The 21,246-nt window shown below is 53.3% G+C and overlaps 1 protein-coding gene across 10 annotated transcripts in view; it reads right to left on the bottom strand.

Annotated features, from left to right (window-relative positions):
- The window catches only part of DMBT1 (deleted in malignant brain tumors 1), a 90,241-nt gene that overhangs the window by 49,972 nt on the left and 19,023 nt on the right, over positions 1-21,246 (bottom strand). For 5 of the 10 annotated variants that reach the window (XM_045439753.1, XM_045439746.1, XM_045439750.1 and 2 more), the window contains 12 exons: positions 19,483-19,521; positions 17,141-17,170; positions 16,253-16,294; positions 15,203-15,526; positions 14,367-14,396; positions 13,734-13,760; positions 10,788-11,111; positions 7,934-8,257; positions 7,093-7,122; positions 6,451-6,477; positions 3,505-3,828; positions 655-978 (listed from right to left, as the gene is read on the bottom strand). In XM_045439753.1, the coding sequence (XP_045295709.1) occupies positions 655-978; positions 3,505-3,828; positions 6,451-6,477; positions 7,093-7,122; positions 7,934-8,257; positions 10,788-11,111; positions 13,734-13,760; positions 14,367-14,396; positions 15,203-15,526; positions 16,253-16,294; positions 17,141-17,170; positions 19,483-19,521 (1,845 nt within the window). The remainder of the gene's footprint in view (positions 1-654; positions 979-3,504; positions 3,829-6,450; positions 6,478-7,092; positions 7,123-7,933; positions 8,258-10,787; positions 11,112-13,733; positions 13,761-14,366; positions 14,397-15,202; positions 15,527-16,252; positions 16,295-17,140; positions 17,171-19,482; positions 19,522-21,246) is intronic. The other 5 variants (XM_045439747.1, XM_045439755.1, XM_045439754.1 and 2 more) reach the window with 4 other exon arrangements.

Genomic DNA, 21,246 nt, shown 5'->3' with positions numbered 1-21,246 from the left:
AAGGGCCAGGCACACCAAGAACATGATTTCCCATGTCAAGGTGATTGGCTCCATGGCTACGAGTGGTGAGCGAGTTGACACAAACCCAACGTGTGCCTTGAGCTTTCAGCTGCTCACCATGGCAGCAACACCGAGGAGTCCAGCTCCCGCCAACATGCCACGGCTGAACTTTCAGGCCTAGGCAGGGCTCATGACAAGGTTTGTCTGGCAGTCATTGCAGAAGCAGCTGGCCCATCGCACCACAGACCCGCCGCACGGACCGGGCGTCACCCCTCCAGCGGGGGACACGCAGTCAGGGGCTCAGGACCCCAAACCCGCGGCGGCGGTAGCCACACACATACAGGTTGGTCTGCAATCCTAGCCCTGGGAACCCCGCGAGAGACCTCCATTCAGCAGGCTGATCACTCGCCGCCACCTGCAGTGTTGCAGGAGGGCCAGTAACGGCTTCGCGGGGACTGGCAGTTTGGCACGAGTCCTACTTTACCATCTCCACACCTGGCAGCCTGACAAAAACGGACACTGACACTGGAGGAGAGTGGAGGAGACGTGAGGAAGACAAGGATGGTATAAAGAGCCTCCAACGATCTGATCAGAACATGACGTCTCTCTTCCCTACCCAACAGCAAGAGAAACTCCCAACGACAAGAGGCTCACCTGAACAGATGACACTGGCGTCCTCACTATGGCCACAGTTGTGCGAGTTCCAGCCGTTGTGGGGGCAGCGCCACAGGTAGGACTCCTGCCCGGAGCAGCGCACGTTGTCCAGGACGATGGGCCCTGAGCCCTGACCAAAGCGGGCACTTCCCGGGGCCGACACGGCCCAGCCACAGCCCAGCTGCCTGCACACCACGTTGGCGTCATTGATGTCCCAGTCGTCGTCACACACGGTGCCCCAGGAGCCTTGGTACAGGACTTCCACGCGGCCCTGACACCGGTCACCTCCATTCACCAGCCTCAGGGACAAACCTGCCTCGTTCCCTAGCAAGACAAAGAACAAAACCCACTGTCCATGTCTATCTTCTGGCCAAAGGCTTAAGGCTTGGTCCAGACTCAAAAGCTTGCTCACGGCCAGTCTTCCCCGGGCACCGTTCCCTTTCGAACATGCCAAGAGCTTAATCTTCAGCCCATGCACCCTAAGAGCTGAGACACCTAGACAGACCTGTCCAAAGGATGCCACGATGCAGGAGAGGACGCTATGACGCAACGCATGTGAGTAGGAAGACAACCCCCATCCACGCTGGGCATGCTCACGAGGGCATCTTCCAGCCATCGCTGTCAGGCCGAGACCACTGCCCTGTTGGGCAGCTTGTTGGCTTCTGTAGGGTCCTGCCTGGGTTCGGGCAGAGCCCCAGGACCTGCTTGCAACGTGGCAAGAAAGGTGGAATACTAGCACACGGGCCCCCTTCTTCCCAAGGCTACGCTCCACGGCCTGCGAGCCATGAGAGAGGTCTCAGGAGATTGGACAGACCTCCAAGCATTACATTAACCTCCTGCAGAATGGTCAGCACTGAACATCGATCCCACTGGAGTCAGGGGGCTATCCGCATAGCGTCAGACCTGGGATCTGAGAGTCACCTCTTTCTGCTACCAAACACACACAGAGGGGCAAAGAGAGCACAGACGCACCCCGAGTCTCCTCCTGTGACTTCCATAACCAAACTTTATGTAGAAGGAGAGTGAGCCAGGGACTTGGGTACGAATATTTACTCCTTGTCGGTCTTATAGGTGGGTAGACAGGGGGGCCAGGTACCCAGGAGTCGTGACAGAGGGAAGAGCGAGAGGTAGACATCTCGGGAAGGAGTCTTCGAAAAGAGTGTGTGGCGGGCCTCTTGACCACTGACACCTGCAATTGTCACCTTGCTGCACAGGCCTGCTGCTCGGCCAGCCCTGTTGGGATGAAGGCTCTGCAGGAGGACCACCGGGTCCGTCCACACCCATCTCGAAACCTGGCATGTCATTGTCTCCCTCAGAGGGCCTTTGCATCCTACCCACCCTGAGGTATGCGTGCCTGAGTGGTGCTGGGTCAACCTGAAATGAGTCAGATATCCTAGTGCCTGTAACACACCATCACTTGTTACACTTTCACCCCCAGGGCACTGTTCATCTGCTTTGGATACATGCACGGGACACAGATGAATCTGAGGGCGTTCCAAACAGCGAGCGATGGAGAGAATCCAGCATGCTCTGAGGTCCCTTCAGGAGAAGGGCGGTGGTCATCCGTGTCCATTGTTCCACCCAACGTGTCGGCCCAGATTGCATTACAGCTGAAATCCAAACACAGAGGCCAGTTCCCCGAACCTGCACGCAGCTGTCTCCTGGGACAGCCCGAAACAACTAGATGAAACCTCCTGGGCTGATGGCCAGACGGGCCTCTTAGAGCTCCAGGTCTCTTTAAGAACCACTGTGGTGACTAACTGACAAGCAGAAACACGGGATACCCATAATTTCGACCAAGAGCGGTGCTTCTCCCTGAGCGCTGAGAAGAAGGATGGGAACCATGAAAAGAGACATTCCCAGTGGGGTCACCTGAGACTCAGCCGGGCCAACTGTAGATTGGGGTGAACAGCTGTAATAGAAAAAAACCTCAAGGCAGACACAAAAGCACACAGGTGCTCCAACTGGATCAAAGGTTGAAGAAACCAGCCTAATCTCACAAGCAGATGACTCCACGTGTCCTTGGGCAGACACAGCAAGGGCCCTCCATGAATCTCTCAGTCCTCTGGGAGCCCCACCCTATGTCCCACTGCCATTGCTTGCCTTGCTGGGCCTGAGGACTGGCTTCCCGGCAGACGGAATGCCACCAGCAGGCCCACGAACACCCTCAGAACCACTGCATCCACGCCACGTGGAAACAGCTAGAATGGGTTGAACAGTTATGCTACGAAGATCCCAAGCCTCTCATCCCAGGTGCCATGCGCTCAGCCTTGACAAGGTTTCACAGGCTTTCTGCAGGGGGCCAAGCTCAGGCCCCGGGGTCCTACGTGGCTCATCCGTGTTCCATGTACCACTCACCAGCCATTCCCTACATCGATCCCCTTCTCCGCTACTATCACTGTCGCCCCGGATGCGCAATCTAGACTGCAATCCTGCTCTCTAGGTTGGCTTCATGGAGGACCCAGAAGCAGAGGGCCGCAAAGGAGTGAAGGTGGCTCATCTTTCAACCACATTCCCAAGAGGTGCGCCTTGAGAAAAGGGCCCTAGGAAATCAGGTGCGGACTGAGCAGATGATCCAGCTGACAAGCAGGGGGTCATTTTGCCTGCCCACTGAATGGTGAATGCACCTTGTCACCCACAGTGTCACTGATAATCCCAAGCAATTTCTGTCCACAGAAAGAGGGCAGCTGCCCCTGTGGTCCACCTCTGTGGCACTCCAGGGGACAGCTGCGCCCAGGAGACCTAGAGACACAGATATCCAGGAGAGATCGGGGCGGGGGGGGGGGGCGGGGGCCTGGAGAAAGGAGCGTGTCGGTGGTCAGTATTTGCCATGAGAGTTTTGAAGTTCACCTGAGCAGATGACACTGGCGTCCTCCCCATGGCGACAGTTGTGCGAGTTCCAGCCGTTGTGGGGGCAGCGCCACAGGTAGGACTCTTGCCCGGAGCAGCGCACGTCGTCCAGGACAATGGGCCCTGAGCCCTCACCAAAGCGGGCACTTCCCGGGGCCGACACGGCCCGGCCACAGCTCAGCTGCCTGCACACCACGTCGGCGTCATTGGTGTCCCAGCTGTCGTCACACACGGTGCCCCAGGAGCCTCGGTACAGGACCTCCACGCGGCCCTGACACTGGTCACTTCCATTCACCAGCCTCAGGGACAAACCTGTCTCGTCCCCTAGCAGGAGACAGGAAAATTATCTTTCTCTTCCTCCCTGGAGGAAAAGCCCCAGGGTCTCAGTGGACAAGAATTACTTCGGGGACCATGACTGCTGCATGCAGGTTAAGGCTGCCCAGCACAGGACTCTCTGAAGCTTGCTCACCATTGTTCATCATTGAGGGGCTATTCAGATACCCTGGAGGGTCATGCGGTTTACGCATGTGCACGGTTTGGTGGCCCACAATGTCAGCATTGGGATTGCTGACTGGTCATGGGAAGCAGGGGCGAAGGGTGAAAGCCAGCCGCCTGCCTCCCTACCTCGATGACCAACCCAAGCACCTACATCAAGCCCAGAGTTCCTACCCAGCCACCATCAAGAAACTGTCCTAGACCTAGTGCTTGCAGACTCCACCTTCCCCTGACCGTCCTGTATCGTGCGCCCTACTACTGGGCCTGAGGGTTCCTGTGAAGGTTCCTTTATGCTGACCACTGACTCGTGTCGCTCTTAAGCCCCGAGCTTGTACTCAATCTGAAACAGTCCGTGAGCCCTCTGAATAGCCTACCAGTGGGCAGGACTAACGATCACTGACTCTGAGCTGTGCACACCTACAGCAGCCCGGACCTGTGGGTGGCAGAAAAGAACACAACATGGCGGCATTAGGTCTGCCGGCAGGAAGGTCATTTGCCAGGTTCAGCACGACAGCACACCTCATGAGTGATCGGGCTCACCTAGACCCAGCCCTTTGCACCCTGTGAGCTGGGCTGGGGCATGACCATTGTCTGGTTCTCATTCTTTCAGGCATGCGTTCAATGAGACCTCTGGTCTCCAAAGAAGATGGACACATGCAACAAACCCATGAGAAGACGACCGCTTCCGCAGCCGTTAGGAAAAGGCAAGTCCTATCCACAGAGAGATGACTACAATGAAAGTGACAGAAGAAGCCGTGTCGTTGAGGATGTAGAGAAAGCACAACTTCCAGACACTGCTAATGGCACCCTACGTTGGTGTGGCTACTGTGGCAAACAGTACAGTGCTTCCACAAGTAAGAAACATAACGTCATCACTTGACCCACACATTCCACCCCTAGGTATATACCCAGGAGATCTGTAAACAGCTGTTCAAATATCAAAATTGTACACAGCAGTCATGGAAAGGCTATTCAAATGAGTCAACGATAAAATTAATCGACATGGCCTTCAACTGATGAGTGGTTTAAAAACAAACAAACAAAAAAAAGGCTAGGGATTCATGGGGCCACTGTGTACGTGTGCCATCATGGTGAACCTTGAGAGAGTCTGCCATTGAAAGAAGCCAGCCACAAAAGGCCACATAAGCACGAATCCATTCATACGAAAATGCCAGAGTAAATAAATCCATATTGATAGAAGGCAGACAAGGTGATGACCAGAGAGAAATGGGATTGGCTGTGAATGGTAACGGCATGGAATCTTCATCAGGGGCGTGAACAATTCCGGAAGTAGATACTGTGATGGTGGCACCGCTCTGACTATCCTAAAAACTCCGGACTCTAGACCTTAGGCTGGAGAACTGTGGGGTAGCGGTAATGCCCAGAGACCCAAAGAGCAGAAAGCAAGCACTATTTGGCCATTTGCTACAGTCCTGAGTCACACAGACCATCATCCCCGTCCTACCGTAGGACTGAAAGAAGCAGGAGCAGACACCCCTACGGTCCCTACGGAAGACGAGCTACCAGGCTCTGGGGGCAATCCAGGCCCTCTCAGTTGCCCCACGGACACGGCACTGTCAGCGCAGAACTGGACCCGAAACCGGAGGCCAGCTCCAGAGTAGAGCGCGACATGGCCTGACACCCCTGGGAGAGGCAAGCTTCTGTGCCTGGACTGGGCAAATGTGGGCAGCATTCAGCAGAGAGCACTTGGGACAGAGCAAAGCTCTGACAGGGAAGAGCCTCTTTCGGTCAGAAACCGCCTGCCTTGAGTTGGAGGTACAGACACCATCGGTCCTATGAAGTCAAGTGGCCAAGACCCCTGTCCATGAGGGTCAAGGAGGCCCTAGTATCACATCTTGTCCCTGTCTCCTGAGGAATAGGACGGTGGCCACGGGGACCCTGACCCGGGAATCAGAGCCCAGGCACACGGTTCCGGTGACTCATCTCTTCCCAAGCAGGTATCAGAGGCCTCCCAGGACACGTCAGCCAGAGAATGGGTGACAAACAGAGTCCTTCTCCTGGTGGCATGGGGACCTGGCGCCGGCATCGGCCCCTCACGTGCACAAAGCACAGCCATAGTGAGCCCGAGCACATAAGAGAAAACGGTGCTAAGACAAACACTGCGAGCAGCCGGTCCGGGACTTGTACATCCCGTTGTTCCTGAAGCTAGACCCACCCACCACTAATGTCCTCATTATGGGAGGCACTGACTCTCTCCCAGCATAAGACGGGTGGAGCTGGGTTCCGGTCACTTGCGAACAAAAGCATCCTGACTAGTAGGTCCCACAACCGGTAGGTGGCAGGAAATCGTAATTCTTGTGGGGAAACAGAACGCCCCACACTGACTACGGTGGTTAGGGCGGAAGCCGAACCCACATTTAGGAATTTCACCCACGTCAGTTGGTTATGGTGTTGATGATAATATTTCGGCAGGAAATCAAGGATGCTTACCGTAGGAAGGACTTGTATACCACCAATCTGGAGAGACAGAGAGAGAGACAGACACAAAAAGTAGAATTAGAAAGGAGGTGGAGTCAATCAAGGTTGGCTCAAGTGACTATTAGGTGGGGCCAATGGTGGTGATATCTGAGGAGTTCTGCCAGATAGAGGAGAAAGGGGTCTCTGCTAAGAGCCTGCCAAGAGCCAAAATCCCACCGTCGAATGTCCACCACAACGGCAACGAGGTGGTGCCAGGTACGATGGTAACTGCCGTGCTATCATGACACTGTTGTCGGGAAACGCATCGCGTAGGCTCCACGTGGGGAGTAGGACGTGAAAACATCTCTATTCTCCCAACACATGGAGCGTTTGGTCCAGACAATGCAATCCAGCAGAAATGTTCCCGAGACAGCCTGTCTGTCACCTAAAGTCTTAGCGAGGACGGTGTACCCAGGGGACTCTTATTTCCCTGAGCCAGTAAGGACAGTCCGTGTGTTGTCAGCTCGACTGGAAGTGTCTACATAACTGAGAGGGACCAGGGAAGGCTCAGGAGAGAGAAAAGCTCCAGAGTCCCCCTTAGAAGTAAAGTTTGGGGCCAGGGCTGGCTTACAAGAGGAGACAGATGCTCAGGAGTCAAGAGGCAGCAGAACTCACCTGGTGTGGTCGTGGGCTGGGACTGGGCAGCTGTGAAGAGACAAGAGCACGTGAGACACCGCACAGAGCTGCCCCAACCGGACGCAAGGGGGAAGGATCTGAGCGGGTCAGATGCCATCGATGCTGGCCCCCAGCCACGGAGGGTAGGGCCCGTGACATCCACACCCTGGAAGGACGACCCTCTTCAAAGGGCCAGGCACACCAAGAACATGATTTCCCATGTCAAGGTGATTGGCTCCATGGCTACGAGTGGTGAGCGAGTTGACACAAACCCAACGTGTGCCTTGAGCTTTCAGCTGCTCACCATGGCAGCAACACCGAGGAGTCCAGCTCCCGCCAACATGCCACGGCTGAACTTTCAGGCCTAGGCAGGGCTCATGACAAGGTTTGTCTGGCAGTCATTGCAGAAGCAGCTGGCCCATCGCACCACAGACCCGCCGCACGGACCGGGCGTCACCCCTCCAGCGGGGGACACGCAGTCAGGGGCTCAGGACCCCAAACCCGCGGCGGCGGTAGCCACACACATACAGGTTGGTCTGCAATCCTAGCCCTGGGAACCCCGCGAGAGACCTCCATTCAGCAGGCTGATCACTCGCCGCCACCTGCAGTGTTGCAGGAGGGCCAGTAACGGCTTCGCGGGGACTGGCAGTTTGGCACGAGTCCTACTTTACCATCTCCACACCTGGCAGCCTGACAAAAACGGACACTGACACTGGAGGAGAGTGGAGGAGACGTGAGGAAGACAAGGATGGTATAAAGAGCCTCCAACGATCTGATCAGAACATGACATCTCTCTTCCCTACCCAACAGCAAGAGAAACTCCCAACGACAAGAGGCTCACCTGAACAGATGACACTGGCGTCCTCACTATGGCCACAGTTGTGCGAGTTCCAGCCGTTGTGGGGGCAGCGCCACAGGTAGGACTCCTGCCCGGAGCAGCGCACGTTGTCCAGGACGATGGGCCCTGAGCCCTGACCAAAGCGGGCACTTCCCGGGGCCGACACGGCCCAGCCACAGCCCAGCTGCCTGCACACCACGTTGGCGTCATTGATGTCCCAGTCGTCGTCACACACGGTGCCCCAGGAGCCTTGGTACAGGACTTCCACGCGGCCCTGACACCGGTCACCTCCATTCACCAGCCTCAGGGACAAACCTGCCTCGTTCCCTAGCAAGACAAAGAACAAAACCCACTGTCCATGTCTATCTTCTGGCCAAAGGCTTAAGGCTTGGTCCAGACTCAAAAGCTTGCTCACGGCCAGTCTTCCCCGGGCACCGTTCCCTTTCGAACATGCCAAGAGCTTAATCTTCAGCCCATGCACCCTAAGAGCTGAGACACCTAGACAGACCTGTCCAAAGGATGCCACGATGCAGGAGAGGACGCTATGACGCAACGCATGTGAGTAGGAAGACAACCCCCATCCACGCTGGGCATGCTCACGAGGGCATCTTCCAGCCATCGCTGTCAGGCCGAGACCACTGCCCTGTTGGGCAGCTTGTTGGCTTCTGTAGGGTCCTGCCTGGGTTCGGGCAGAGCCCCAGGACCTGCTTGCAACGTGGCAAGAAAGGTGGAATACTAGCACACGGGCCCCCTTCTTCCCAAGGCTACGCTCCACGGCCTGCGAGCCATGAGAGAGGTCTCAGGAGATTGGACAGACCTCCAAGCATTACATTAACCTCCTGCAGAATGGTCAGCACTGAACATCGATCCCACTGGAGTCAGGGGGCTATCCGCATAGCGTCAGACCTGGGATCTGAGAGTCACCTCTTTCTGCTACCAAACACACACAGAGGGGCAAAGAGAGCACAGACGCACCCCGAGTCTCCTCCTGTGACTTCCATAACCAAACTTTATGTAGAAGGAGAGTGAGCCAGGGACTTGGGTACGAATATTTACTCCTTGTCGGTCTTATAGGTGGGTAGACAGGGGGGCCAGGTACCCAGGAGTCGTGACAGAGGGAAGAGCGAGAGGTAGACATCTCGGGAAGGAGTCTTCGAAAAGAGTGTGTGGCGGGCCTCTTGACCACTGACACCTGCAATTGTCACCTTGCTGCACAGGCCTGCTGCTCGGCCAGCCCTGTTGGGATGAAGGCTCTGCAGGAGGACCACCGGGTCCGTCCACACCCATCTCGAAACCTGGCATGTCATTGTCTCCCTCAGAGGGCCTTTGCATCCTACCCACCCTGAGGTATGCGTGCCTGAGTGGTGCTGGGTCAACCTGAAATGAGTCAGATATCCTAGTGCCTGTAACACACCATCACTTGTTACACTTTCACCCCCAGGGCACTGTTCATCTGCTTTGGATACATGCACGGGACACAGATGAATCTGAGGGCGTTCCAAACAGCGAGCGATGGAGAGAATCCAGCATGCTCTGAGGTCCCTTCAGGAGAAGGGCGGTGGTCATCCGTGTCCATTGTTCCACCCAACGTGTCGGCCCAGATTGCATTACAGCTGAAATCCAAACACAGAGGCCAGTTCCCCGAACCTGCACGCAGCTGTCTCCTGGGACAGCCCGAAACAACTAGATGAAACCTCCTGGGCTGATGGCCAGACGGGCCTCTTAGAGCTCCAGGTCTCTTTAAGAACCACTGTGGTGACTAACTGACAAGCAGAAACACGGGATACCCATAATTTCGACCAAGAGCGGTGCTTCTCCCTGAGCGCTGAGAAGAAGGATGGGAACCATGAAAAGAGACATTCCCAGTGGGGTCACCTGAGACTCAGCCGGGCCAACTGTAGATTGGGGTGAACAGCTGTAATAGAAAAAAACCTCAAGGCAGACACAAAAGCACACAGGTGCTCCAACTGGATCAAAGGTTGAAGAAACCAGCCTAATCTCACAAGCAGATGACTCCACGTGTCCTTGGGCAGACACAGCAAGGGCCCTCCATGAATCTCTCAGTCCTCTGGGAGCCCCACCCTATGTCCCACTGCCATTGCTTGCCTTGCTGGGCCTGAGGACTGGCTTCCCGGCAGACGGAATGCCACCAGCAGGCCCACGAACACCCTCAGAACCACTGCATCCACGCCACGTGGAAACAGCTAGAATGGGTTGAACAGTTATGCTACGAAGATCCCAAGCCTCTCATCCCAGGTGCCATGCGCTCAGCCTTGACAAGGTTTCACAGGCTTTCTGCAGGGGGCCAAGCTCAGGCCCCGGGGTCCTACGTGGCTCATCCGTGTTCCATGTACCACTCACCAGCCATTCCCTACATCGATCCCCTTCTCCGCTACTATCACTGTCGCCCCGGATGCGCAATCTAGACTGCAATCCTGCTCTCTAGGTTGGCTTCATGGAGGACCCAGAAGCAGAGGGCCGCAAAGGAGTGAAGGTGGCTCATCTTTCAACCACATTCCCAAGAGGTGCGCCTTGAGAAAAGGGCCCTAGGAAATCAGGTGCGGACTGAGCAGATGATCCAGCTGACAAGCAGGGGGTCATTTTGCCTGCCCACTGAATGGTGAATGCACCTTGTCACCCACAGTGTCACTGATAATCCCAAGCAATTTCTGTCCACAGAAAGAGGGCAGCTGCCCCTGTGGTCCACCTCTGTGGCACTCCAGGGGACAGCTGCGCCCAGGAGACCTAGAGACACAGATATCCAGGAGAGATCGGGGCGGGGGGGGGGGGGGGGCCGGGGCCTGGAGAAAGGAGCGTGTCGGTGGTCAGTATTTGCCATGAGAGTTTTGAAGTTCACCTGAGCAGATGACACTGGCGTCCTCCCCATGGCGACAGTTGTGCGAGTTCCAGCCGTTGTGGGGGCAGCGCCACAGGTAGGACTCTTGCCCGGAGCAGCGCACGTCGTCCAGGACAATGGGCCCTGAGCCCTCACCAAAGCGGGCACTTCCCGGGGCCGACACGGCCCGGCCACAGCTCAGCTGCCTGCACACCACGTCGGCGTCATTGGTGTCCCAGCTGTCGTCACACACGGTGCCCCAGGAGCCTCGGTACAGGACCTCCACGCGGCCCTGACACTGGTCACTTCCATTCACCAGCCTCAGGGACAAACCTGTCTCGTCCCCTAGCAGGAGACAGGAAAATTATCTTTCTCTTCCTCCCTGGAGGAAAAGCCCCAGGGTCTCAGTGGACAAGAATTACTTCGGGGACCATGACTGCTGCATGCAGGTTAAGGCTGCCCAGCACAGGACTCTCTGAAGCTTGCTCACCATTGTTCATCATTGAGGGGCTATTCAGATACCCTGGAGGGTCATGCGGTTTACGCATGTGCACGGTTTGGTGGCCCACAATGTCAGCATTGGGATTGCTGACTGGTCATGGGAAGCAGGGGCGAAGGGTGAAAGCCAGCCGCCTGCCTCCCTACCTCGATGACCAACCCAAGCACCTACATCAAGCCCAGAGTTCCTACCCAGCCACCATCAAGAAACTGTCCTAGACCTAGTGCTTGCAGACTCCACCTTCCCCTGACCGTCCTGTATCGTGCGCCCTACTACTGGGCCTGAGGGTTCCTGTGAAGGTTCCTTTATGCTGACCACTGACTCGTGTCGCTCTTAAGCCCCGAGCTTGTACTCAATCTGAAACAGTCCGTGAGCCCTCTGAATAGCCTACCAGTGGGCAGGACTAACGATCACTGACTCTGAGCTGTGCACACCTACAGCAGCCCGGACCTGTGGGTGGCAGAAAAGAACACAACATGGCGGCATTAGGTCTGCCGGCAGGAAGGTCATTTGCCAGGTTCAGCACGACAGCACACCTCATGAGTGATCGGGCTCACCTAGACCCAGCCCTTTGCACCCTGTGAGCTGGGCTGGGGCATGACCATTGTCTGGTTCTCATTCTTTCAGGCATGCGTTCAATGAGACCTCTGGTCTCCAAAGAAGATGGACACATGCAACAAACCCATGAGAAGACGACCGCTTCCGCAGCCGTTAGGAAAAGGCAAGTCCTATCCACAGAGAGATGACTACAATGAAAGTGACAGAAGAAGCCGTGTCGTTGAGGATGTAGAGAAAGCACAACTTCCAGACACTGCTAATGGCACCCTACGTTGGTGTGGCTACTGTGGCAAACAGTACAGTGCTTCCACAAGTAAGAAACATAACGTCATCACTTGACCCACACATTCCACCCCTAGGTATATACCCAGGAGATCTGTAAACAGCTGTTCAAATATCAAAATTGTACACAGCAGTCATGGAAAGGCTATTCAAATGAGTCAACGATAAAATTAATCGACATGGCCTTCAACTGATGAGTGGTTTAAAAACAAACAAACAAAAAAAAGGCTAGGGATTCATGGGGCCACTGTGTACGTGTGCCATCATGGTGAACCTTGAGAGAGTCTGCCATTGAAAGAAGCCAGCCACAAAAGGCCACATAAGCACGAATCCATTCATACGAAAATGCCAGAGTAAATAAATCCATATTGATAGAAGGCAGACAAGGTGATGACCAGAGAGAAATGGGATTGGCTGTGAATGGTAACGGCATGGAATCTTCATCAGGGGCGTGAACAATTCCGGAAGTAGATACTGTGATGGTGGCACCGCTCTGACTATCCTAAAAACTCCGGACTCTAGACCTTAGGCTGGAGAACTGTGGGGTAGCGGTAATGCCCAGAGACCCAAAGAGCAGAAAGCAAGCACTATTTGGCCATTTGCTACAGTCCTGAGTCACACAGACCATCATCCCCGTCCTACCGTAGGACTGAAAGAAGCAGGAGCAGACACCCCTACGGTCCCTACGGAAGACGAGCTACCAGGCTCTGGGGGCAATCCAGGCCCTCTCAGTTGCCCCACGGACACGGCACTCTCAGCACAGAACTGGACCCGAAACCGGAGGCCAGCTCCAGAGTAGAGCGCGACATGGCCTGACACCCCTGGGAGAGGCAAGCTTCTGTGCCTGGACTGGGCAAATGTGGGCAGCATTCAGCAGAGAGCACTTGGGACAGAGCAAAGCTCTGACAGGGAAGAGCCTCTTTCGGTTAGAAACCGCTTGCCTTGAGTTGGAGGTACAGACACCACCGGTCCTATGAAGTCAAGTGGCCAAGACCCCTGTCCATGAGGGTCAAGGAGGCCCTAGTATCACATCTTGTCCCTGTCTCCTGAGGAATAGGACGGTGGCCATGGGGACCCTGACCCGGGAATCAGAGCCCAGGCACACGGTTCCGGTGACTCATCTCTTCCCAAGCAGGTATCAGAGGCCTCCCAGGACACGTCAGCCAGAGAATGGGTGACAAACAGAGTCCTTCTCCTGGTGGCATGGGGACCTGGCGCCGGCATCGGCCCCTCACGTGCACAAAGCACAGCCATAGTGAGCCCGAGCACATAAGAGAAAACGGTGCTAAGACAAACACTGCGAGCAGCCGGTCCGGGACTTGTACATCCCGTTGTTCCTGAAGCTAGACCCACCCACCACTAATGTCCTCATTATGGGAGGCACTGACTCTCTCCCAGCATAAGACGGGTGCAGCTGGGTTCCGGTCACTTGCGAACAAAAGCATCCTGACTAGTAGGTCCCACAACCGGTAGGTGGCAGGAAATCGTAATTCTTGTGGGGAAACAGAACGCCCCACACTGACTACGGTGGTTAGGGCGGAAGCCGAACCCACATTTAGGAATTTCACCCACGCCTGTTGGTTATGGTGTTGATGATAATATTTCGGCAGGAAATCAAGGATGCTTACCGTAGGAAGGACTTGTATACCACCAATCTGGAGAGACAGAGAGAGAGACAGACACAAAAAGTAGAATTAGAAAGGAGGTGGAGTCAATCAAGGTTGGCTCAAGTGACTATTAGGTGGGGCCAAGTATAATGGGATCTGAGTGCCGGCTAGAGGAGAAAGGGGTCTCTACCAAGAGGCTGCCAAGAGCCAAAATCCCACCATCAAATGTCCAGCACAACGGCAACAAGGTGGTGCCATGTGCAAGGGTAACTGCCATGCTTTCGTGACCCTGTTGATGGGAAACGCATCGTGTAGGCTCCACATGGGCAGTAGTACATGAAAACATCTCTATTATCCCAACACATGGAGCATTTAGTCCAGGCAATGCAATTCAGCAGAAATGTTCCTGAGACAGCCTTGTCTGTCACCTAAAGTCTTAGGACGGTGTACCCAGAGGACTCTTATTTCACTGAGCCAGCAAGGACAGTCTGTGTGTTGTGGGCTTGACTGGAAGTGTCCACATATTGAGAATGGTCAGGGAAGGCCCAGGTGGCAGAAATAGTCCACTGTTCTCCACTGAAACTACTGACTGGATCCCCAGGTAGGCAGTACCCTGACTGAGATACTCAGGAGAGAAGAGGCAGCAGAACTCACCTGGTGTGATCGTCGGCTGAGACTGGGCAGCTGTGAAAACAAAAGTACATGAGACGCAGTGCACAGAACTGATATGACTGGACACAAAGGTAGAGGACCCGAGGAGGTCACGACCTTTGAAGCTTGTCCCCTGCCATGAAGAGCAGGGCACAATCCACCCACACCCTGGAAGGATGCTCCTTGTAAAAAGACCAGGAAGACCACCAATATTATATCCAATAGTAAGGTGATTAGCTTCATGTCTACATGTCATGACCATATTGAAGCAAAAAAGATCATCTCTGTAGAGCTTTTGGCAGCCTGCCGCAGAGGCAAGTGCAAGGAGTCCAGCTTCCACCAAAAGGCAATGGCTGATCTTTCAGGCCTAAGCAGGAGTCATGACAAGGTTTGCCTGGCAGGAATTGCAAAAGCAGCTGTCGTTCCCAGCACAATCCAGTGCACGGACCAGGCATCACATTTCTCAGGTGGGAGATGCAGTCAGGGACTCAGGACCCCAAGCCCAGGGCCACCATAGGCACACACATACAAACTCTGTAATCCTAGCCGGGATCCCCATGAGAGTCCTCCATTTTGCAGGAGGATCTTTCGCTGCCTGATGCAGGGTTGCAGGAGGCCAGTAATTGTTTGATGGAGACTTGCAGTTTGGTTCTTCTCCTAATTTACCATCTCCACACCTGGCAGCCCGAAAAAGCTAATACTGATTCTAGTGGAGAGTTCAGGAGACTTGAGGAAGACAAGGATGGTATAAGTAGCTTCCAATGAGCTGATCAGAATGTGAGGTCTCTCTTCCCTACCCCTACCCCCAAAAGACAAACACCGAATGATGAGAGGCTCACCTGAGCAGATGACACTGGCGTCCTCACTATGGCCACAGTTGTGCGAGTTCCAGCCGTTGTGGGGGCAGCGCCACAGGTCGGACTCATGCCCAGAGCAGCGCATGTTGTCCAGGACAATGGGCCCTGAGCCCTGACCAAAGCGGGCACTTCCCGGGGCCGACATGGCCCAGCCACAGCCCAGCTGCCTGCACACCACGTTGGCGTCATTGGTGTCCCAATCATCATCACACACGGTGCCCCAGGAGCCTTGGTACAGGACCTCCACGCGGCCCTGACACTGGTCACCTCCATTCACCAGCCTCAGGGCCAAACCTGCCTCACTCCCTAGCAAGACAAAGAACAAAACCCACTGTCCATGTCTATCTTCTGGTCATAGGTTTAAGGCATATTCCAGACTCAGGGGCTTGCTCATGGCCAAAGTGCCCTAGGCATCATTCACCTTTGAACATGCCTAGAGTTTAATCTTCCTCACAGGGAAATAGTGGAAACATCCTATACATCCTAGGCCTTAGGATATTCTGATGCAGGGAAGCACCTTATGATTCAATCGAGGTGAGTAGGAAGATAACCCCAAACCCCACTGGGCCTGCTCAGGATCGAGCCCCATAACTACTGGTTGCAAGCCAAGACCACTGCTCTGTTGGGCAGCTTTTTGGCTTCTGAGGACCCCTGATGTTTTCTGGAAAAAGCCCCAGGACTTGATGGCAACTTGGCATGAAAGGAGCAGTACCGTCATGTTGCCCCCCTCTTCCTGAGGCCCCACTCCATAGCGTGGGAGCCATGAGCAAGGTCACAGCAGGACTTGTGAGGGCTCTAAGTATTACATTAACTCCCTGCTGGAGACTCTTCACTGAACTTCATCCCATGATTCCCCTGATTCAGGTGGCCAGCCCCCTAAGATCAGACCTAGGGTGTGAGAGACACCTCTTTCTACCACCAAACACACACACACAGGGACAAAAATAATGAAGGGCACACCCTGCGACTCCTCCTGTCACTTCCAAACCCACACTCTATCTAGAAGAACAATGAGTCAAGGGGATCATTTACCTATATTTGGTGTTACAGGTGTGGAGGTGGGGAGCCAGGTGCCTGGAAGTGATGACAAAGGGAAAGGCCAGAGTTAGACACTATGGAAAGCAGTCTTTTAAAATAGTTTTTGGCAGGAAGCTGACAATGCACATTGCAGCCTGCCACCTTGCTTCTATTTGTGATACACAAGCCTCCTGCTCAGCCAGCTCTCTTGGGATCAAGGCCTTGCAAGAGCACAACCTGGTCCGTCCACATCAGTCTCTAAGCCTAGCATGTTCTTTTCTCCCTTACAAAGCCTTTGCCACCTCCCTGCTCTGAGGCATGTAGTCTGAGCAGTTTCCCACACTCTGAAGCTTGGGCAAAAATAGTCAGGAGCATGGTGGGTTGACTTGAAACCAGTCAGGTATCTTGGTACCTGAAACTTGCCATCAGTTATTACACTCCTATCCCCTGGGCACTGTCCCTGCCACTTTGGATATACATGTGACCCTGATGAATCTGAGGTTGCTGAAAGCAGTGAGTGATGAAGAGAATCCAGCCTGCTGTCCCTTCAGAGGAGGTTAATCGTCATCCGTGTCCACTCTCCCACTCATCATATCAGCCAAGATTGCCTTACAGCTGAAATTCATGTAACACAGGGCCAGTTCCCTGAACCTGCAGGCCGCTGTCTCCTGGGACAGCCTGAAAGGACTGGATGAAACATCATGGATTGATAGACAGATGGGACTTTAGAATCCCAGGTCTGGTTAAGAACCACCTGTTGGGGACTCTATGATGGGGGTGGGGGACAAAGCACGTACATAGGTTCTCTGAAGAACAGTGGTTCTCCAAGAATGGGTAGAAGAGGCATTGGGGGGGGGGGGGATGAAGAAAAGGAACGTTCCAAGTACGGTCATAAGGACTCACCTGGCTGGCTTGTGGACTGGGTGTGAGTAGCTGTGAGAAAGAAACTTGAGGTTAGACACAAAGCGACCGGTGCCCCAACTGGATCAAGGTGGAAGATTATGAGACTATGCATACAGAGCTGATGACTTCACGTGCCCTCAGTTAGACAGAGCCAGGGCCCTCCATGAATCTCTCCATCCTCTGGGAGCCCCGCCCTATGTCCCATTGCCATTGCCTGCCTTGCTAGGTCTGAGGGCTGACTTTCCAGCAAGCAGAATGCCACCACCCTGCCTGCAACAGGCTGCCAAATCATTGTGTTCATTCAGCATGGGAACAGCAAGAATGAGTCTGGGCAGTTATTCTAGGAAGACTCCAATTCCACCAGCCCAGGTGCAATGCTCTCAATCTTTACAAGGTCTCTTGGGCTTTCTGCAGGGGTGAAGCTCAGGTCCCTTAGTCATATGTGGTTCTTCAGCATTCTATGTACTACTGAGCGGTCATTCCCTGCACCTTCCCCACTTCCAACTGCTATTCACTACCTGCCCAAATGCACAGTTTGGACCGCAATCCTGTTCTCTGAGTTTGCCTCACTGATGACCCAACATAATTTGACCACAAAGGGGTGAAGGTGGTTCGTTTTCCAACCACACACAAGATGTGTGCCTTGAGAAAGATCGTCCTGGGAAATTGGTGGTGTACTGAGTAATAATTCCACTGAGAAGGAATAATGGCTCAATTTTTCTGTCCACTGAATAGTGGACGGTTCCTTTCACCCACAATGCCATTGTTGCTGCAAAGTCATATTGGTCCTTCTCTGTTGGCCTAATAGGGGAGGAGAACATACTCTACCCTTTCTTTCTTATTGTACATCAGTTGCCTGCTGTCTCCAGGAAGCCTTAGGAGGCACAGGATATCTCAGAGAGGGTTGGGTGTGGGCCTTGTAGTATGCAGTGTGTTTGTTCCCATCAAAGACCACTTCAAGAGAGAGCCAGGAATATTTGTTTCCCACCTGAACAGATGACACTGGCATCCTCCCCATGGCCACAGTTGTGTGAGTTCAGCCATTGTGGGGGCAGCTCCACGGGTAGGACTCATGCCTTGAGCAGTGCACATTGTCCAAGACAATTGGCCTTGAGCCTTGACCAAACTGGGAATTTCCTGGGGCTGACATGGCCCAGCCACAGCCCAGCTGCCTACAGACCATATTGGCATCATTGGTGTCCCAGTCATCATCACACACAGTGCCCCAAGAGCCTCAGTACAGGACCTCCACGTGGCCCTGACACCGGTCACCTCTACTCACCAGCCTCAGGACCAAACCAAATTCAGTCCCTAAATGAAGGTATAACGTTTCTCTTACGTGTTGCCACAAATGACAAAGTCTTAGGACTCTATCATATTCATAGTGCTTCACAGTAGGTGAAGGTCACTGAGAGTTTTAACTAGGCTGGACTCTTAAAGTATCATGAGTTAGAATTCTTCAAGGTTAAAAGGACAGTGACTTCTCTCCCCAATCTAAGCCACTAGAACTTCAAGGGGAAGTAAATGCACCTTAGTTTGTAGCCTTGAGAGGGCTTAAAGACTATCCACAAGTTTTTTGTCTGAGCAAAACAGGGACACAGCTCGACCCATGACTGTCCCATGCTGAAGAGAATTCTTGTCTAATGACACCAGGATGTCTTGTGAGTTCTCATACATATCTTGGGCTCTGAGGTTGGCTTAGAAAACATTTTTCAGGGGCGCCTGGGTGGCACAGTCGGTTAAGCGTCCGACTTCAGCCAGGTCACGATCTCACGGTCCATGAGTTTGAGCCCCGCGTCAGGCTCTGGGCTGATGGCTCATGATGGCTCAGAGCCTAGAGCCTGTTTCCGATTCTGTGTCTCCCTCTCTCTCTCTCTGACCCTCCCCCGTTCATGCTCTGTCTCTCTCTGTCCCAAAAATAAATAAACGTTGAAAAAAAAATTAAAAAAAAAAAAAAAAAAGAAAACATTTTTCACATGCTCCTTCTGGCTCCATAATCAAGTCTTTGGGGCTAGAATGGCTGGGACCAGTGCATATTTGTGGGATGAAACAGGTAACTCTGTAGTCTAGAGACTGATTCCACTGGTCTCTGACCCAAGGCACCCAGGCTCCTAGAGATCCCATATTTCAACTGATTCCTCCCCACCCACTAGGGATGGACAATGAAGGAAGCTCCAACTCAAGCTGGGCCCTGGGTCACAAGGGACCTTCCTTTGTGTTATATGCATAAAACACTCTTTCTCACCCCAGTTCCTAGAATTTTTCCTGAATAAGAGTGACACCCATGTATATATTTGGCATCATTACCCACCAAAGAGGAGCCAAATAAAATTAATCATTACCTATTGCACCAGTAGTCCCAGTATCCTCTGTAGTGCTATCTGCATAGATAGATTATAGAAAGAGGGGGGAAAAACATAAAATGTAAAATTAGGTCCCTTCTGAGGAGAATCAATAACTGGAAGTAAAATAGAACCTGCTAAGGAAACATTATTTCTGACCTGGATTTCATCTTGCTATGTGACTTTAGAAAAGGGAACAAACCTGTCTAGCCTCAAGCTCTTTCATTCTAAAAGACTATTTTGGAAGAAATCTCTCTTCATTAACCTACTGACCTTGATTCTGACCATCCCACACGTGACCTATGCAGGGCTCCAGGGGACAGATGTAAAAATAACTTTTCTAATCCTTATGCTTCTAACTGATTTCTCTTGTCTAATTGCATTGGCTAGTATCTCTTACACAGTGTTAAATGACAGGGGTCCCAAAGGCCATCTTGCCTTGTTTTCTACTCTAGTGAAAATGCTTCTGATGTTTACCCATTAAGTAAGATTATGGCTTTAAACCTATGATTTTCACATTGTTTCAAGGAGCTGTGGTGTTCGTCCAAGGCCCCAGCAAGATCCTACCTGGTGCTGGGACCTGAAGAAGAGATGACCTGATTGCTCCTCTTAACCCACTCTCACTAAAGCATTCATTTTGTTTCTGAATTCCCTATTGGACTTCTACCTGATGTCTTTTTGGATCTAGAGAAAGTTGACTCCCACATCTACCCCACACTGGAGGTCCTGACAAGAGTAGGTCTATGTAAGTCCTATATGCAGTCTTGTGTCGTAGTCAGATATTTAAGCCCCTGAGTTCCTCACCTGCACCCCTGGGTGGACCAGTTGTACCAAAGAACTTGTCAGGCCCAGCTGTTACTCCTAATACATAGTCAGAGGAAACCACTCTAGAGAGGAGCAGGCTCTCCTCTTACACCTGCTACAAGTAAGAATCTTGGGAAGACATGGCTAAATTTAACAAAGCCAGTGTCCTCCTCAGCTCTGGTGACATCTGTGTCCTTAATCATAGGTAAGAGAAAGAGGTAAAGTCAGACTTCACCCCATGGCCTTTAGGGACAGGAAAGCATAATGCCTGAGGAACAGAAATGCCGGACACGTGTACCATTAAGATTCCCAGCTGATCCATGCTGACTCCTAGTCAGGGGCCTTCATGTGAAGGCTCTCCTTCTTTTGTCCTAGGGTCAACATTTCCCATGTGATATGGCAGTGACTTTCCTTCCCAAAGCCCAGGTTGCCAGAAACTCGAGCTGTATTGACTACCTCCCAGCTGTTTCATTGGAGGTGCCCCCAGGGGGGTGCATGGGACCTCTGACGCCCATAAGCTGAAAGACCATGGTTACTTTATACTGAGAAGGAACCAAGTTGGTCTGATATGGGCTCAGGAAAATGCACGAGCATGCAAGGATGCTACCCCAACAGGTTTGCACTTGCCTCTCCAGGCCCTGCAGCCAGAGACCCAGCACCCCAGCCTGGCCAGGCACCAATGTGCAGTGGTGAGGACCACAGGGGTAGGCCCTGAGCATGAGCAACAGGGCCTTCCTGGAGGCAAGACGCCAAGCTCCACCTTGGAACTCCTTGGAAGTGCCTGTGCAGGTCAATCCCTCCCCAATCTCAGGGACATGGTCCCATTGAGGCCTGAGGCCTTGTTCAGAGGTTCCCTCTTTGTTGCTGAGCACCCCTATCTCTTACACCTTTTGCACCTCTTCTGGATCAGAGATGGCCCTGTGAGTACAGTGAGGTAATGAGCCCATAGTGATCCCATAT

Source organism: Leopardus geoffroyi, chromosome D2 (genome assembly GCF_018350155.1).
Source record: "Leopardus geoffroyi isolate Oge1 chromosome D2, O.geoffroyi_Oge1_pat1.0, whole genome shotgun sequence".
Classification (NCBI taxonomy): domain Eukaryota; kingdom Metazoa; phylum Chordata; class Mammalia; order Carnivora; family Felidae; genus Leopardus; species Leopardus geoffroyi.
The sequence above is the reverse complement of the archived record's forward strand: the minus strand, read 5'-3'. Positions and strand labels throughout refer to the sequence as shown.